This window comes from Varanus komodoensis, unplaced genomic scaffold, assembly GCF_004798865.1.
Source record: "Varanus komodoensis strain SLA01 unplaced genomic scaffold, ASM479886v1 scaffold23, whole genome shotgun sequence".
Lineage (NCBI taxonomy): Eukaryota > Metazoa > Chordata > Lepidosauria > Squamata > Varanidae > Varanus > Varanus komodoensis.
Window position 1 is genome coordinate 11,631,853 of NW_025335627.1, and position 18,808 is coordinate 11,650,660.

General features: G+C 46.2%; 1 protein-coding gene across 2 annotated transcripts in view; it reads left to right on the forward strand.

The window, feature by feature from the left end:
* NRP2 (neuropilin 2) overlaps positions 1–18,808 on the forward strand; it is a 240,025-nt gene that overhangs the window by 36,986 nt on the left and 184,231 nt on the right. For both annotated transcript variants that reach the window (XM_044431841.1, XM_044431842.1), the window contains exon 2: positions 16,334–16,511. In XM_044431841.1, the coding sequence (XP_044287776.1) occupies positions 16,334–16,511 (178 nt within the window). The remainder of the gene's footprint in view (positions 1–16,333; positions 16,512–18,808) is intronic.

Genomic DNA, 18,808 nt, shown 5'->3' on the forward strand with positions numbered 1-18,808 from the left:
TCTTTCGTCTAATCCCTTTAACCACCTCCTTTCACATCCATGGCGGCACTCTCCTCCGCCTCCCCACCTTACTGACTAGAGGCATCGTCAAGGCTTGCGCCTCCAGAACCTCCCTTTTGAGTGCTATCCACCCCTCCTCAACTTGCTTACCTTCCAGTAACCTATCCCAGGAAACTTTCCCCAGTCTGGCCTTCAGTTGGCCAAAGCTGGCCCTCTTGAAGTCCCAGCTTCTAGTGCTCGACCTGCTGCCCATCCGCAGTCCCCTGATCTCAAAGCAAAGGATGGAGTGATCACTCGCATCCACAGCTCCCCTAATCTGTACTTCATCTATCAGCTCCTCCCTGTTGGTCAAGACCAAGTCAAGGATGTTTCCCCCCCTCGTCGCCTCTCGGACCCTCTGTGTGAAAAACCCTCCCTCTATAGCTTCTAGGAAGCGACGTGACCTCGCTGTCACCGCTGAGTGAGTCTCCCAAGTAATATCCGGGAGACTGAAATCTCCCATAATTACTGTGTCTCTCCCCTGAGATAGCCTTAGAATCTGGTCTGTCAGGACATCATCCAGGGTCTCAAGTTGACCTGGAGGGCGATAAAATACCCCCACTGTTCACGTCTCTTTCCCTGTCAGAACTCCTAAGTTTCACCCAGACTGCCTCTACTGAATTCCCATCTGTGCTGCATTCTATCTCACTGCATCCTATCCCTTCCCTGACGTATAAAGCCACGCCCCCACCTCTCTTTCCCTTCCTGTTCCTTTCTAAAAAGGTGATACCCTTCTATGTTCACATTCCAGTCTTGCCTTTCATCCCACCAAGTTTTTGTGATTCCCACCAGATCATACCCTCCTATTCCCAGGAGAGCTTCAAGCTCTTCCTGCTTATTGCCCATGCTCCTAGCATTGGTGTACATGCACCTCAACTCCTTCCCACCGCTTCCTTTCCTTGGAGTTCCCAGCCTCCTCCTTCCTCCCATCCTCCCTGATACCTGGCCCCTCTCTGTAGGAGTCCTGTCAGTCCCTCTAAAACCCTGCTCCCAGAGCCCTGAGAGACTAGACCTTGTCTAGACCTCCTTCTTCCTCGGCTGATTCTTCCTTCAGCCCACTGTATCAGTACAACTTGGGTTCAGAGGACTCTGAGCAAGCATACACTTCGCCAGATGCTATTATCTCCACTCAAGGCCCTGGTTTTGTGGAAGAGTTTTGTGGAAGAACTTCGGAGAGCTGATGGTACGACTGGCCACGTCACTGGAGATAGAAGTCCAACACCGCTTCAATCCCATTACGGACAATTTTTATGACATCCTGTGGAAAGAACAATCCTCCACCATCTCCTTGCCACTCATCACAACTCTATGGCAAGCCATGACTGATACCTGGAAGTACCCAAATCAGCCGCACCCAACCTCCCAGCATGTATAAAGTCTGGGAACAGGACATCCCATTCTTACTCAAACACCCCAAACCGAACTCAGTCGTCGTGGAGTCATCATAAGGTCAGGAACACAGGGAGCATTCTACTCCCAGGGATAAGGAGGGATGCAAAATCGATATGATGTCTCGCTGCATCTACGCTGCCACTGGTCTCGGGCTTCACATTTCTAATTACAAAGCAACAATGGCCAGTTATCAATATTTTCTTATGCAATGGCTGGAATCAATCACTGCGGGTCTCCCGGAACAGCAAAGAGACTTTGCCTGAGTCTTCCATGCAGGTGGCTATCCAGCAGCTGACTGTGGTGAGACATCATGTCAATTACGATTTGAGGGTGCTCGTCGGTGCTGTCACCCTCCGTTCCCATGCCTGGCTCTGATCTTGCAACTTCCTGGATGAGACCAAGAGGCAAATCGAAAGCATGCCCTTCAATGGCTCGGGGCTTTTCAATGCACGTACTGATTACAAGCTTGAAAATATCTACAAAGCACATGTCACCGCTCATCAGATAGAGGTTCCCTCGCAGCAATGACGTAAGTGGACTTGGTCCTGTTCTCAGTACAGATACCAACCAGATCCTCAATATGTCGGCCATCAACAATTCCAATCTTGGCAGCAGCGTAATCGCAACAAGGCAGCACCTCATTACCAACAAGCCCATCACCGCCCTGACTCCGACAAATGCCAGTGTTGACAGGGCGCGCAAACCAATCCTCAACTCTTCAACCCACCCTCCCCTCTTCCTTTTGGGGATTGGGTGCAAAGCCGACTCCCCATTTGGGAGTCCATCACATCTGAAAAGTGGGTGCTTTCCATTGTGGAACATGGATATAAAATTGAGCTTGACACCATGCCCCCACCGGGACCGATCTGATATACGTCTCCCTCTCCGGTCCTTCAAGACAAAGTTTCCCAACTACTTTGTAAAGAAGCGATTTGACAACTCACCCACTCCAAAGGGCTCCATGGCTTCTACTTGAGATATTTTACGGTTCCGAAACGGGACAGTGGTGTGCACCCAATTCTGGACTTACTCGGTGTCAATAAGTTCATCAAAACCAAAAAGTTTCAGGTGACCACCTTCCAAAACACCCTTCTGCTGCTCAGGAGAGAGGATTGGTTCGCATCTCTGGACTTGAAAGACATTTACTTTCATGTCAGTATCCACCCTACTCATAGGCAACTGCTCAGGTTCACAGTTGGTGCCAATATTTTCGAATACAGTGTCCTGCCCTTTGGGCTTGCTACTGCCCCAAGGGTCTTCACCAAGTGCATGGCTCCTGTTTGCACCTACCTGAAGCTACAAGGCATCCACATTTACCCCTACCTTGATGATTGGCTGATCGTCTCCTCTTCCAGAGAAGGCCTCCTTTCAGCCATTGATACCACATGTAGTCTTCTTGACAAACTTGGACTCTGTATTAACGTTGAGAAATCCCGCCTCATTCCTTCCCAGGTTATTGACTTCACTGGAGCTCGCCTCGACTCACTTCATGCCTGAGCCTTCCTTCCGCAGGCTTGAAAGGACAAGCTACGCTCCTCCATCCATCAGATTTTCATGTACCGGACTGTGTCCACACTGTCTATACAGAAACTGCTGTGCCGCATGGCTTCCATGGTCTCCATGGTTCCCAGTGCCAGATTATGGATGAGACCATTACAGCTATAGTTCAACTGTCTCTTCCACCCACTGCACAGCCCACCTCATCACCTGCTTCAACCACCCGCCTCCATTCTTCGGACTGTGTCATGGTGGACAGTGGAGAACAACCTCTCTGTTGGGGTCCCGTTTTGACAGCCCCAGCTGGCTCTGACACTCTACACCGATGCTTCCCTTACAGGATGGGGAGCACACTGTGCTGACCTCTGCACTCAGGGTGCCTGGCAGGAACACGAGACCTCCAGACATATCTTTGAGAATATCCTTCAGGACCGAGTTGTTCAGATAGCTTCAGACAATGTAGTTACGGTGTCCTACATCAACAAGAAGGGCGGTACGAAGTCTGCCCCACTGGCTTACCTTGCTCTCAGCCTATGGGACTGGTGTATTCTGAGAGGGATCACCCCTCTCGCTGTTCACCTTGCTGGAACTGACAACAAAGAAGCAGATGTTCTCAGCAGATGCATGTCAACAACTCATGAATTGGCGTTGGATCTCCAGGTCTGCCACCATCTCTTTCAACTTCGGGGTCCTCCAGACATAGATCTGTTTGCCACCCACAGCAACTCAGTCTGCGTGACTTATTGTTCCCGGGCGGGCATCAGTTTGAACTCAGTTGGAGATGCACTGATGGTTCCTTGGACGAACAAGTTCTTTTATGCTTTTCCTCCAATACTTCTAATCACAAAGAATCTAGCCAAAATCAATCAAGACAACGCTCGAGGAATTCCCATCACGCCTTGGTGGCCCCGACAACTGTGGTTTCCCCCTATTGTCCACCTCTCTGAGAACACTTTTCTTCGTCTTCTGCGGATTCCACATCCTCTGACTCAACAAAGCAGCACCATTCAACATCTGGATCTACACTCTCTGAACCTTACGGCCTGGCTTATTCAATGACTAATGCTGCCTGATTGACACCGACAAATCGGTCAGATTTGGCACCTCTTCTCCAGCCCTCTGCCACAGCCGTACCGTCAGTTTCGACATCGGTTCCCAGTTCTTCATTGAATCTGGACATTTTCCTCCCTGACATACAGTTTATTCTCCAATCTGCTCTAAGACCAGCAACTCACCGCTCATATGAGGCTAAATGGAAATGCCTTACCTCATTTGTGTTAACCAACCATTTCACTCCTCATTCAGCCTCAACTGAGAACATTTTACAATTTCTCCTTTCTCTACACCAGAATGGACTTAAGCCTTCTTTTATTAAAGTTTACATCACTGCTATTTCACATCACCCATATCTGGCTCCTCAGTATTTTCACATTTTCTCATTCGTCACTTCTTAAAAGGGCTACAAAACCTCCAACCACCATTCGGCTCAGTGGTACCAACGTGGAGTCTTTCAGTGGTTCTTCAGGCACTTACCAAACCTCCATTCGAACTGCTAGCCACTACGGATATATGTCTTTTATCCTGGAAGTTGGCTTTCCTCATAGCCATTACTTCAGCCAGGAGGGCTAGTGAACTCTGTGCTCTGCGAATTGACCTCCTTACCTCAACTTCCACAAGGAGATAGTTGTTCTTCGTACAGACCCGGCCTTCCTTCCTAAGTTGCTTTGCCTTTCTACATCAATCAAGACATTGTCTTACCGGCTTTCTTTCCTATGCCTTTGACACGGATAGAATGTTCTTCACATTCACTCAATGACCGATGCTGTTTGGCATTTTATCGATCCCGGACTGAGTCTTTCAGAAAGACTAAACGCCTTTTCGTCAAGTACTCTGAACATGACAAAGGCTCTCAGATTACTTCTCAGAGACTCTTTTAGTGGATTGTTCAAACTATTGAACTCTTCTACCATCCAGCGAAATTGGACTTACCTGTGATGCCTAAAGGTCATTCCACAAGGGCTGTTGAGGCTTCTTCTGCCCTTTCTGCCAGCATTCCACTGCATGACATCTGCAAGGCGGCTACCTGGACTACCCCTTGCACGTTTACCAAACACTACCGACTAGATCAGGGGTCCTCAAACTTTTTCACCAGGGGACCAGGTGAAAGGTGCTGGTGCTGGGCGCGGGCCGGAAAGGTGGTGCCGGCGGTGCACATGGGCTGGCGTGGGGGTGGGGGCAGTGCGTGCAGGCGTGCGCGCTGAGGCGGGGGTGTGCGTGCGAGGTGAGGCGCAGGCAGGCAAACACGTGCCATGGGGCAGGTGTATGAAGCAGCGGCTTGCTCACTTGAAGATTGTTTTCTCCGAGTGAGCAAACCGCTGCCTCCCCGCGCGTGGGGCAAGGTGGGCAGTGGCGGGCATGCATGCGGCGGGTCCAAATGGGCATGGCGGGCCAGATCCGGCCCCTGGGCCATAGTTTGAGGACCCATGGACTAGATGTTCATGCCTGACCGGACTGCTCTTTCGGCCATGCAGTCCTCCCCTCAGTTCTTCAGTGACAACACATCCCGCCTCCGGATGCGCTAAGCTTACTAATCACCCATAATGTGCGATGCACAGAGGCCATGGCGAAGAAAGGCAGTTGCTTACCTGTAACTGTCATTCTTCGAATGGGCATCTATGCATTCACACAACCCACCTGCCAGCCCCACTTGGTGTCAGTGACTGGGTTAATGGGAATTACTTTCTTTGTACTTTCACATTGTATCTACCTATATAATATAGGTATATATTTTTATATCTTATGCTCCTTACTTGAGCATCCCTATCTGATCTGTCATTACTGTCAATTTGTTTTTCATTGATTCCACCTGGGGGGTGGACGGACGGTCTTCAGTAGACTGGGGAAATGGCGGGGAGGGGGGGAGGGCGCAGAGTTCCCGCTAAAACCGTTCAAGCTTTGAATCTTTCCTGGCTGAAGGCACTGCGCAGGCGCAGCCCTCATAATGTGTGATGCACAGATGGCTACGCGAAGAATGACAGTTATAGGTAAGCAACCTGCCTTTCCTTCATATGTATGGGTTGTTTATAACTCGGATGCTCATAACTCAGGGAATGTCTGTCCAAAAAAAGATCAGCATATTTTAGCTTAAAGACATTACTGACAGTAGCCAAAGCTTAGAACTCATTTCAGCCATTTGGAATGGGGTGAAAGCTAGGAAACCACTCAACTTGGTACTAAGCAGAAAGGTGTGGGGCCATGGAAATGCAGCCATCTGGGAAAACTCATAGGGCCAGATTTGGCCCCTGGCTTCAGGTTCTGTATGCCCAAGCCAGAGTCATGCACTCCTGGCTTAGATTCTATCTTTTTGCAGATGCACAGTGGCATCGTAGTGACTATTTTGTTTTCTTTCTATATATAAAATTAATCAATCAATTAATTAAATTTCTGTACTGCCCAACAGCTGAGGCTTTACACAGCACATCAGAAACACAGTATAAAATGTGACATATTAAAACCTGATTACAAAAACTTACCATGCTGAATTTAAACCAAATGTAAAACAGATACAAGAAATTAGAGTAACTTGAAAAAATCTTAGGGCTTGTTGAGCAACTAGTAAGCTATGGTAAACTAATTGAATGCCCTAGAGAGCAGTCTTTTACCTGGCACCAAAAAGATAGTAGGGTTGGGCCTCAATGGGGAGTTTGTTCCATAACTGGGAGACCACCAGTGAAAAGGCCCTTCTCCTTGTTGCCACCAACCAAGCCTCCCTCAGAGGTGGCAGTCAGAGCAGGCATCAGATCTTGATCATAGTGTCTGTGTAGATAGTGGTTGGGAGAGGTGTCTGACAGCTATTGTCATTCTGAGTCATGTAGGGTTTAATAAAAACAGCACCTTGAAGCATATACACAGCCACTATAAGCAGGCAAGAAGTGATGTTATTCGTTCAGACTGTCTAGTCCCAGTTATTAGCCCGGCTGCCACATTTTACAGAAGTTGCTCCTTTCAAATAGGTTTCAAGGGCAGCCCTATGTAGAGTGCAATGCAGTAATCTGTCTTAGAGAGTAACAGAGCATAGATCACAGATAGCAGGCTATCTCTGTCCAGATTGGGGTGTAACTGAGCCACCAGCCAAAGCTGGTAGAAGACACTTTGAGCCACTGAAGCCACCTGGGCCTCAAGTGACAAAGATGACTCAAGGAGCACTCTCAGGTTACAAGCCTGCTTCTTCAAGGAGAATGCAGCCCCATCTAGAACAGGCTGAATTCTCTCTATTCAGTCAGAGGAACCACTTTGTTACCAATTTAACCAATTTTTTAACCAATTTGTTAATCCTCATCCAGTCCTTTGTCGCAGCCATTCAGTGTATCCACAGCCTCACCTGCTGACAAAGGAAAGGAAAGGAAAGGGGGAGGGGGGAGGGGGGAGGGAGAGAGAGCTGTGTGTCATCAGCATATTGATGGCAATGCACTCTGAAACTCTGGGTGCCCTCACTCATCAGTTTCATGCAGATGTTAAACAGCATGGGAGACAAGACTGACCTTCGAGGAACCCCATACTGGAGGATCCAAGGTGGCAAACAATATCCCCAAGCACCACTTTCTAGAACCTACCATCCCAGTAGGAGCTGAACCACTGTGTGGTATTGCCCCTCACTCCAAACGCAGAGAGTTGCTCCAGAAGGATACCATGGTTGATGGTATCGAAAGCTGCTGAGAGGTCCAGGAGAACCAGAAGGATCATACTTTCCCTGTCAGTCTCTTGGCAAAAGTAATCAAAATGACCTTTTGCTAACCCCGTGTATTGATAGTCATAACTTCATGTGTTTTCTCCTTCACATAATTGTCTGTCATTGTTGTGGGGGGCAGTATATGACATCATGTTATACGTGAGTGAAGCACCATGTTGTAAAGAGAGGAGAAAGTTTTTTCTTGCAGGCTGTTCCCCCACCACCTGTCACCTCTGCTGAAACATGTAGTTTGAGTCTTTTCTAAGTTCAGTGTACATGACCTCTCTTGTTAATGACAATAAGAAACAGTCACTGTTTCTTATTAAGTGAAGGCCCACTGCACTGCCAACAAAGCTCATTGTCTCTCTCCTCGCTCATGAGGAGTAAATAACCTGGTGCAGCATCTGTTTATAGAATACGTTTCTCTCCTCCAAACTTCTGTTAGTCTTGGCCTTGGTTGGGCAGGACTTGGCTGGCTGGCTGCTTGTGAGCATAAGTTTACCCTTTCTGTGTAATGTGGAGAAATTCTTTATTTGTGAGTAAGCAAATACCCTTACTTGTTCTGTCCTCTTCCTGCGATGGCCTCAGTGAGCACACGCCACCAGTGGTCAACGGGGGTCTCAGACTCATTTGCCTTGACTAGAAACTGAAATTTTGCATGGATCCATAAACCTCATGAGTTAAAGCTGGAGTGAAGATCTGAGTATGGCTGCATTGCGTATGTTCAGAAATGTGAGCTCATCCATTGTGTGTTGCTGTGCCTAAGAATTCCTCAGTGTAAACAGAAGCTTGCTTGGCAGTGTTGGATAGGCAACCCAGTTAAGTCATGGATAGGCAACCTGGTGCCCTCCAGTTGCTTTGAACTGCCACTTCCGCAATCCCTGTTCATTGGTGGTGCTGGTTGTCACTGATGTGAGTTACTATCCAAAACATCTGGAGAACACCATGTTGCCTGCCCCTGGAGAAGCCTGCTACTTCTTCCTACACCCATCTGCAGCTGACTGTGACCAATGCACACTTTTACGGCTTCAGCATGAAGCCAGATCTCTTCCCACCCGTAATTTCGCTTAACATCTAGTCTGATGAAGAGTTCTGGAGAACTTGAAAACTTTCTTGCTATTCTATGACATTTTTGGTTTTAATAACTGGATTATGGTTCGATTTTTATTCTTATAGGCCAGCACAGCTGTCTTTCCTTTTTAAAATATGAGTTGAACGACAATATATAACATCACAAGTGCTTAGGCCCACATAAAGGCCAAATAAACAATACATTTCTAGAAAGACATCACAAAGCTATTTTAAGTGTACATTTAAGCATGCAAAGTGTGCATGCACAATCTTGTGTGTGCAGATGTGACCATCATACAGATATGTTTCTCAGAGAACCGGGATGTACTGCAGCTCCCTGTTGAAGGCACACTCTCGGAAAACCTGAGTTTGCCTTGTGTAATGAGTAAATGACCTTGTATGTGTTCAGCCTAAAGACTACTATATATGGATCTTGTATTCTTCTACTGGAGACTGAACTGAAGTAATAGCTGTTTAAGAATAAATGCTTTGAAGTTTTAGGCAGATATATGGTGGTCAGGTAGGGATATGTAGACTTGAAAATGTACTCTTGTTACTTTTCAGCTTTCTTCTTCTTTTTTTTATAGTCTAAGTGGAAATCCTGTATGCTGTGTGAAGGATGATAAGGCCTAGAAGATGTGGACATGTTTTCTTTACTTAATACTGTGCCTTGTGATCCAAACAAAATGTAATGTGCCACTTGAATGTTTATGTTGGAAAGGTTTATGCTTGTGCAAATGGTGATTGTTTTTATGAGGAGGGTACAAAAGTGTATACAGGAAGGAACTGTAAATACCATATATCAGTCTTGTTAACTGACAGATGGGTATATAGCTGGCCTGTATAAAATCTATATCTGCAGCTAGGCATGTGCAAGTGCCTTGCTTACAAGCAAGGGGAATAGATTTTAGAAAGAACAGTTGGTTTGTAGAAATGTTTTTGTGTTGAGAAAATTCTCTCCATGGAACAAAACCAGATGTTTTTCGAAGTCCTTACCTCTTAAATGCTTTCCTTGTGATTTTTCTAAGATTCTTTTTTCCTAAGAGGAGTCACTTATAGTTTTTTGGATGATGTGTGAAAAGGAGAAAGTATTTCAACAACCCATGTGCTTTAAAGCAAACATGCGTGAACATACATGTGCACTGGCACACACAGAGTAAGATGTGAAAGTTACTTGTGAAAGTTCAAAACAGTCCTTTCTGTAACAGGAAGTAAGGACTCCTCACTTACGAGAGGGACAGGGGGAGCCGTGCGTGTAGAAGCTTCCTGTGGCCACTACTCCCCTTTGCTGCTTCTGTGCAAAGCAGAGTGATCTTCTCTAGGAAGGAGGGAGAGTCTTCTTCCAGCTCCGGCTCAGAAAAGCAGTTTGTAAAGTCGCTTTTCAGGAGTTTCCTGCTTGTCTCCCTGGCTTCTGGCTGTGCTATTCTCCTTGGTCTCACTGTGGCATGCAGGATATTGACTCCAGGGTTGCAGATTTTCTGCCCGAGCAAGCAGGGGAGTATACAAATTAGAAAATTACACCCTTTGCAACCTGGGAGCCAGCTGTCACCTTGCTATTATTATCCCTGGAAGGGCAGGTCCCATTTGGCGATGCCAGCACATGGCTCATGAGCCACCGTGGGCTAGTTGAGGAGCCTTGGCCCCTGCAGCTTAAGCCCAACTGCAACAGTAACTTGTGCTAAAGGCACCCCCCTGGTATTCATTGGCTACATGGCGCGTCTAGAGAAAATGCAATTGGATTTGCTTGCAACCGTGAGAGGGGTGGGGGGAGCTGGGGTGAACTGTTCAGAAGTGGGATGATTTGTGAGGAGCTAATTATCTCTGCCATTGTGTTAGAAATGGTGTAATTGTTAATATGAGCTAGAGAGCAGCAGGCTCCCTCCTGTGCGTTGTCACTAAATACAGGATTGTGCACACCCATTAAAGGCAATGGGCTGATTTGGTTATGTGATTGAGTGCAGTTTAGTTTACCTCATCTGAGTTCCAGCTTGAGAGGGAGCCGGTGGCTTTAAAAGGCCCAGACGCAAGAACGTGGAGGGTCTTTCTGGACAAAGAAGTTGCGTCCTTTCTCTGCTGCCCCCCTCCCACCACATTTGAGCTTTCTGTGGCAGGCACAGCCTGAGGCAGAAATGTCAGCGGCCATAATTCTGTCAGGTTGGGGGCTGGGGAAATGGCACCTATAGGGAAGAATGCCCCATCCTCCTATTGAGAGGTGGCTGCTGAGAAGTAATATATAATTCACAAGGCCATGCTGCTTCACGCAGATGGTGATATTCAAGCATGACTGACGTTAGAGGAGCAAAATCTCTGAAGCTTTTATTTTCTTCACCCTTTCTCCTTCCTCTCCTCGCTGTGGTCTGCTGAAGCTCTCAGCGTTAAAAATTTCCCAAGCCTGGAAACTTCAGGCAGTCTATAATTTTACAGTGCTCCTTTTAGTCTCTAATTTCAGCCTTTTGCTTATACGTCTGTCCAGCCCAGGAAGCATTTCCCATACACACTTCATCCTCATTTTATCTGAAGGACCATGAGGTCATTCAATGCATTTGGGTAATCAGAGGCTTGGATAGGCAGAAGTATTATTTTTGCATGGTTGCTTTGGGGGAGGGGTGTGTGCGGAACATTACAATTAGTCTTTTCTGGTATTCCTTCTTTTAAACAGCATCCCTTGCTCTAGAACATATCTTTGTAGAACTGAACTGTCCCTTGAGAGAGAAAGAAGAATGAGATGGATTGTGTGGGTGTCATGGCCCATAAGCCTGTGGCAGGGAGAGACCACTGGGAGTCCAGGCCCAGCTCTGTTGCCACCTGCCCCGAGGGGCTCGCAAAGGACCCATTTCTCACACGTCTCTGCTGTTTTCCCCTCCATGCTCAGGAGGGACACACACTGCCTTTTTAACCGCCCACCCCACTTGTGCCTTCTCATATCAGAGTGGGGAGCCAGGAAGGCTTTGGCAGAGCTGTCTCTTGGTTCATGCTGCTGAATTAGCAGCTCAGGTGCACAAAAACAGAAGAACTTTTTCAGAATGGTTGTTTCTGTTCAGATGGAGGCAGAGAGGATTAAAGTATGGCTCCTCAAACTAAGGCCTGCAGGCCAGATCCAGCCTGCCATGTTCATTTAACAGGCCCGCCCCACAGGTTTGGCACACGAGAATGCACGGCTTGCTCACGAGGAGATCATTTTGGACCCACTCGGAGAAAATGATCTCCTCTTGAGCAAGCCAGCGCCTCGCCATGTGTGCGCCCAGCGGCGGCTTGCTCCGCAGCCCCCCTCCCACCCTCGTGTGCCCTGCCCCCTCACCAGCCCACGCCCCCTCCCGCACCGCCTTGGCGGCCGTGTCCACTGCTGGCACCTGTCAACTGGCCCCCTTTAGAAAAAGTTTGAGGACCCCTGGATTAAAGGGTCTGTCTCAGCACTGTCTGGGGCCCAGTGAATCAGGGGCCTGCCTAGAGGAGTTTAGAAACTGGGCAGATGATGAGGCCATTTGCAGGCAGTGAAGTGGAGGCTGCTGCGGGTGTCTCTGGGCAGAGGGCTTCTAGCGCTACTCCTGAGATGGCCCTGTGCAGCTCCGAGGGAGGCCAGGTGGGTGGCTACTAGGAAGAGGGCCTTTTCTGTTACTGCACCCAAGCTATGGAAATGAATTTCTCTCATGTGGCACCTACATTGTACTCTTTCCAGCACCAGGTGAAGACCTAGTTTTCCCAAGAATTCTAGCCTCAGGCTGTTTAAATTTGGAATTATATTGTAAATTTTTGTCCTGATGCTAGGTTTTATTTCAATTGTCACTGACATTTTTTACTGTAGTTCAACTACTTAAATTCTTATTTTATACTGAATGTCAATTTGAAATTGTCTTTAAATTGTTGTGAACTGCTCAGAGAACTTTGGTTATTTGGTAGTATAAAAATATAATATATATATGAAATATTCCATAATTTTCTCTTTAACAATTGTTTTTGACAGGGGAAAAAAGTGGATTAGACAAATTTAGGGAGCAGAAGGTGATTAGTGTCTACTAGTCCAGAGGGCTACCTGCCACCCCCAGGATCAGAGGCTGTCTGTCCACATACACAAGTTGCTGAGGAACATGGGTAGGAGGGTGCTGCGGTTACACTCATCTGCTTTTGCATTTCCATGGGCAGCAGGTTCCTCTTCGAGTGGAAGAAGTAGGGTTGCGTAAAATGGCCAGATGTCCTCAGACACGGCCAGCATCAAAAGATAGAGCTAGTGAGAAAACATAAGGGTTACAAATGGAAGACATCATCATCTGGGTCTCCTGTAAAGGTCCATGAACAAGGCAGACAATTGTACAATAGAGTTTCAAGAAGTTCCCGGTGGGGAGAGGAAAAAAGAGAGGAAGGAAGGAAGGACAGCATATGACACATTTCAGAGTTAGAACCTGACAAAACTGCTACCTTGATTAATCTTAGGTTTTCTCAGATATAATTACACTTGTACCAAGTATTTGTTTTATGGTTCACCTTCCTATTTCTGGGCTTGATGATGCAGAAAATAATGTCTCACAACCAAGGATCTGATTGCAGGAGAGTGCATCACTTAACTCTTTTGTATCCGCCTTCAGAAAGGCCACCTAACCCATTTTCCCTCTTCCATTATCCATCAACACTTAGAGCGGTACTCATTTGAGACAGCTAGCTCAAGGACAGCCTGTGAAACCATCCCAGTTAGGTTGCTACAGGGCATGGATCATTGCCAGTAGCAGTGTTGCTGCTGTGCAACTCTGATAGTTTGATGGGCGCAGTGAAAAGAAAAGCTCCTTGCCAAAGGGATAGATGCTGGGTGGGAAAATGGGGCATTGTTGGGATTCTTTACTATGGTATCAACGGTGTGTATGATGCAGATTCCCCTCCCCCCCTTGGCCAGTAATGAAATAATAAATCAGATTTGTGGCATTTGTAAGATGAAATGTTTTCTTGAAAATGAAATCACCCTCCTGGGTCTGTTGTTATATAACCAAGGGCTGAGAGTGCTTTCTTCGCTCAAGATGCAATTGTTAACAGGCTATTTGTGGGCCAGCACCACAAAAACCACCACTGTTGATTATTGCAGTCTTTAATTCCAACTGCCTAGTTTGGCTGGAGATGTTGGAGGAGACAGGGAAGAGATGAAGGCAAAGCCAAGAGGGAGAAATATTTGGAAGGGGGTTGGAGAGGGCTGTTGATGTGCAGTCTTGTGGTTGGAATTGAAACAGGGGATGCCAAGACGTGATCTGGAAGCGATTCCTTGCTATGCCAGAAACTTCATGTGTGGGCCTATGTGGGACACAGAAACCTTCTCACACAGACCAAGCCCTGATGTGGTGAACAGAGTAGATCATCTGTGTGGAATGCCAGCATGTACAAAGCCACTATGTGGCATAGTAAATTGCTCTGGTTATTTCATACCAGGTTTTTTCAGGAAACATCAGACAAGCTCTTTATTGCTGATCTTCCTATGACACTAATTGGGAGAAGGTTTAGGACAGATAAAAGGAAGCACTTCTTTATACAGCATATAGTTAAAGTATAGAATTCGCTGCCATGAGCAGTGATGATGGCCACCAATCTGGATGGCTTTAAAGGGGATTGGGCAGATTCATGAGGGAGGAGGCTATCAGTGCCTACTAACCTTGCTGGCCATGTGCGGCCTCCTCCATCAAAGGTGGCATGCTTGCATACACCAGTTGATGAGGAGCTTGGGCAGCCAGAGGTCTTGCACTCATCTTGCTTGAGGGATCCTGTGAGCAGTGGGTTGCCACCGTGTTTATGGAATGCTGGACTGGATGGACCTTTGTTATGATTAGAAAAGTATGCTTTTTCTGTGTTTTCTACATTGCTATCTTATGTGATTGTTCCTCAGGAGGAACATGTGCATTTCTTGCTCTACATAGGGTTACAACTAAGCAGTGCTTTTTTTGTAAAAAAAAAAAAAAAAAAGGTGCTGCAACTCACGTCTCCTGCAGTAAGCGCGCGACCACACACAGCGGAGTGTCCGTCCCAAGCCGAGAGCAGCGCCCTCACTATCTCACTATCAGATAGCAGACACAAAAGCAGCCTCCAATGAGGTTCGTTGCTGATCTGCTATGATTCAAAATCACGTCGTAAAATCCATTGGAAAAAAAGGTGCCAGAACGCCATTCTGGTGCGTTCGATGACAAAAAAAGCCCTGCAACTAAGTAATATTTTAAGGCTTGTAGATGTGATAGGTATGCCAAAATCTAGTGTGTTGTAGTGGTTACTTTTGGACTAGGATTGGGGAAATACTGGTTTGAATCCACTCCTGGGCTAGGAAGGCTCATTGAGTGAATTTGGAGCATTCACTTCCTGTTAGCTTACCTCATGGATTGTTGTGAGAATAAAATTAAGAGGTATATATGTCACTTTCAGCTTCTTGGAGGAAGGGTGGAATAAATAATAAATGAAATCTTCCTTAAAAATTAAGGGCATCTCTTTATTTTCTGTCGATAAGAATTGTTGCAGGGTTTTTAAAGGTATTAATATGGTGGTGTGGTGTGTTGTGGTGTGGTGTTTAAAGTCTTGCACTGGGATTCCGGAGATCTGGGTTCTAACCCCCACTTTGCCATGAAGTTCCCTGGGTGACTCTGGGGCAGTCACTGACTCTCATACTTCATAGGGTTATTGTGAGAATGAAATGGAGGGTGGAAGGATCTTGTGAGCAGTCTTGGGTTCCTTGCAAGAAGAAAAAAGAGAGGTCATACCTGTAACATAATCATGATTTTTATATCTTAACCCTGAATGTATGCAAAAACAGGTGTTTAGGCCTTGCTGAAGCTAACAGTTCTTTTTTAGACATCCTTCCTTTTGCCTACACCCATCTGAAATTTTGTCCTTGAATGACAAGAGATCAGGTGGACTGTTCTCTGTTACACAATCAGAAGCTTCTTTGTGAAACTAAATGGCAGTTGAGCACTGAAGCATATAGGTTGCTAATACGCAAGCTTTGTTAAATCAAAAGGAGTCATCTGACTCAAAGAAGTTGGTAGGCACTGAGGTTGGGGAAGGGGGTACAAGACCAAGGGCACACTGGGCCTAATTTTGCCTAGGACATCAACATACAAAGGTGGTCCAATTTCTTTACCTGAATATTTCTGTTTTGGAAAGCAGGAATTCTCTTTCCAATATTGCAAGTGTGGCATTGTTATGTTTCAAGCTAATAAAATCATTGAGGTGCTGTTAGGGCAACTGTGGAAGACAGCCACAAGAAAGCTTGTAAAAGAGTTAATGGGGGGAGGAAATGCTGGCATGCCTATTATTTCCAAATAATCTGATGTCTGTGTTGCCTACTCGAAAATAAAACATCTGAAATTGTGTAGGTGGGCCCATTTATAGCTGTACTTTTTCTGGACTAAGATGTGGAATGTGCCCATGTGTTGTCGGGGGGGGGGGATTATTGTGTGCAGTAACCATCTTCATGTCCAGAGACTTAAAGTGGCTATAAAATAAAAAAAGTATGTAACACATTAAAAAATATAACCCTCAGACCCAGGCCTCCATTCGTGCAACTCCAGAGGAATAAACTGTAATGTATTTGAAGTTCATAACCAGTGTCAGCTGCTTTTCATTTTAGGCTTTCTTGTTTGTTTGTAGCTCAATCATGTGGGGGCCGTTTGAATTCCAAAGATGCTGGTTACATCACTTCACCTGGCTACCCGCAGGACTACCCCTCCCATCAGAACTGTGAATGGATCATTTATGCCCCGGAACCCAACCAGAAGATTATCCTCAACTTCAACCCTCATTTTGAAATTGAGAAACATGATTGCAAGTAAGACATCCCCCCCTAATAACTCCCCTCCCCCCATTCCTGGTTCTGGCTTAAAAAATCTGTCTGCTCCTCCTGGTTCTTGGTCTTGAACTGTCTTTAATCTCACTCTGTGATGTGTATATCTATAAGAACTGATGCTGAACAGAGGAGGGGGTGTAAGTGAGTGGGAGGTTGGAACTTTGGAACTGAAGTTGATGATGCCATTCTGGAAGGTTGCATGAAATGTATCACATTTGGAGCAAAGTTAATAAACAAGGATGCCTGGTAAGTCCTTATTATTTCTTAGTCTTTTTTCATGAACACACATTCCATCTGTTAATTACAGTGGTGCACTGAAATCCAGGATTGTCTTAAGTGCCACAAGGTGTGGATTAAAGAAGGGTGGGAATGTGTATGCAATTGTCTTTTGGGGTCCAGAATGTCTCTGCGCATTAATGTTTATTCTTGTGCTTGGAAAGCTGTAAGCAGGGTAACAATATTTTCAGTTTCCATATGGCTGTAAAAGTAATTGTTTTTCATCAGATGTGGAAAGAGAGAAGCCACCTTCTTCTGAGCTGCAGAAAAACAAATCAGTAAGAGCCTGCATATACCACCTGATAGAAGTTAATTTGAACTTGAAATTATCCAATCCTTAGAATCAGTATTAGTATAATGGCAACTATAGAAAGCTGCAGAGAAAACATACCTCTGTATCTGAGCAGTTGCTTTGCATGCAGAACACTCCAAAATTAACCCCTCACATCTCCAGGTGAGAAGGTGGATCAGATACTAGGGGGTGGGAGTAACCTCTGACTTGGATAATTGGTGCCAGTCAGAGTAGAACATCCTTGGCTTGGTCAAAGAATAGTCTGACCAGGAATATGGCAGCTTCCTGGGATTCTTTCTTTTGGAAGCAGTGACGCCTCTCAGTACCAGTTTCTGGGGAAGCTGAGAGGAAGGATGCTGTTATGCATGTGTCCATCTGGTAGGCTTCCCATAGGCATTTGTTTGGCCAGAGTGAGGGCAGGAGTGGACTAGGCAGGCTTTTCCTTACCTTCTTATTTGTCCATCTAGCTCATTTTCTACTCTGTGGAGTTTTTTAGTTTGACTGGCATCATTCCTGAAGGATCTCTGGCCAGGGTCTTCCCCATCATCTGCTACCTGCTCCTTTTAACAGGCAGTGCTGCCAAGGACTGGGCATGGGACCTTCTGTGTGAAAAGTGGGTGCTCTACCTTTTACCTATTGTCCATGCCAAAAACAATGCCTCTTGCTCTAACTTGAAACTTACCTATTTTGGCAATTGCAACATACAATGGCAGAGAACTGCAATTGTTGCTTAGATACTGCAGCTATGGCTCCGAGCAAGTCCTTGCCTGAGTTCAAAGGTTTATGAGCATCCTGTGAAAAGCAGGAGGAGCAGCAGTGGTGATCTCTGCCTCCCTGAACCTCTCACTCTGCATTTTCACTTGATGGCCATTTCCAGCTGTGTGACTGGAGCACGTTGGAGTGGGAGGGAAAGAGGCTGCAGTGGACACAGGGTGTGCTGTACCTTGGCCTTTGTATTCCCCCCTCCTGGAAAGCCCCCTTTACCTTGAGGTTGGGACAAGTTTCTGGAGTAGCATCTGGAGCAGTTGTTTCCACACCAGCTGCAAGGGGTGGGAAGAGCAAGAATAGAGAACAGATTTGCAGCTTCAAGATCAGAGCTGTGCTTCCAACCCTCAGTCTTGGAATCTGTAGCATCCTGTGCCCCCAAGATGATGTCTAGAGGCCATAGAACTGTGCTGTTAATAGCATTGGTCTTAACTGACTCTCATGACTTCAGTTCCTATTGGTGTGGGATACTGATTAATTACTGATGTAACCGATGTGACAGTGAGTTGGGGAACAGACTGCAAGTATTACTACCCTTCCTACTATAGAATCCCAATGATACAGAAACTGTGTCTCAGAGACAGAGTTCTATATCTCTCAAATGCACTCATCAGGTTCTGAAATATTGATCAGAGATAAAGGAGGGTGGGACTTTTTTTATTTTTTGTTTCAGCAGTTGCAGCTTATCATGCAGGGGTAAGAAATGTTGCACTTCCCAAAGTTTCCTTATCTCATCCAAACTTTTAGTACAGGAGAATGTTGTCCTCTGCAGCTTTTCATCGTAGGTTTGAGGGCTGTAATGCACATTCCCATAAGCAGAGAAAGTGCTTGTTTTTTCCTCTGTTTGGAGGAACAGCAAAACAGATTTTATTCTGTTTGGTGGATTGCAAACCAGGAAGCTGAATGTCCAAGAAAAACAATTAGAAGCTAGTAAGGAATAATTAAC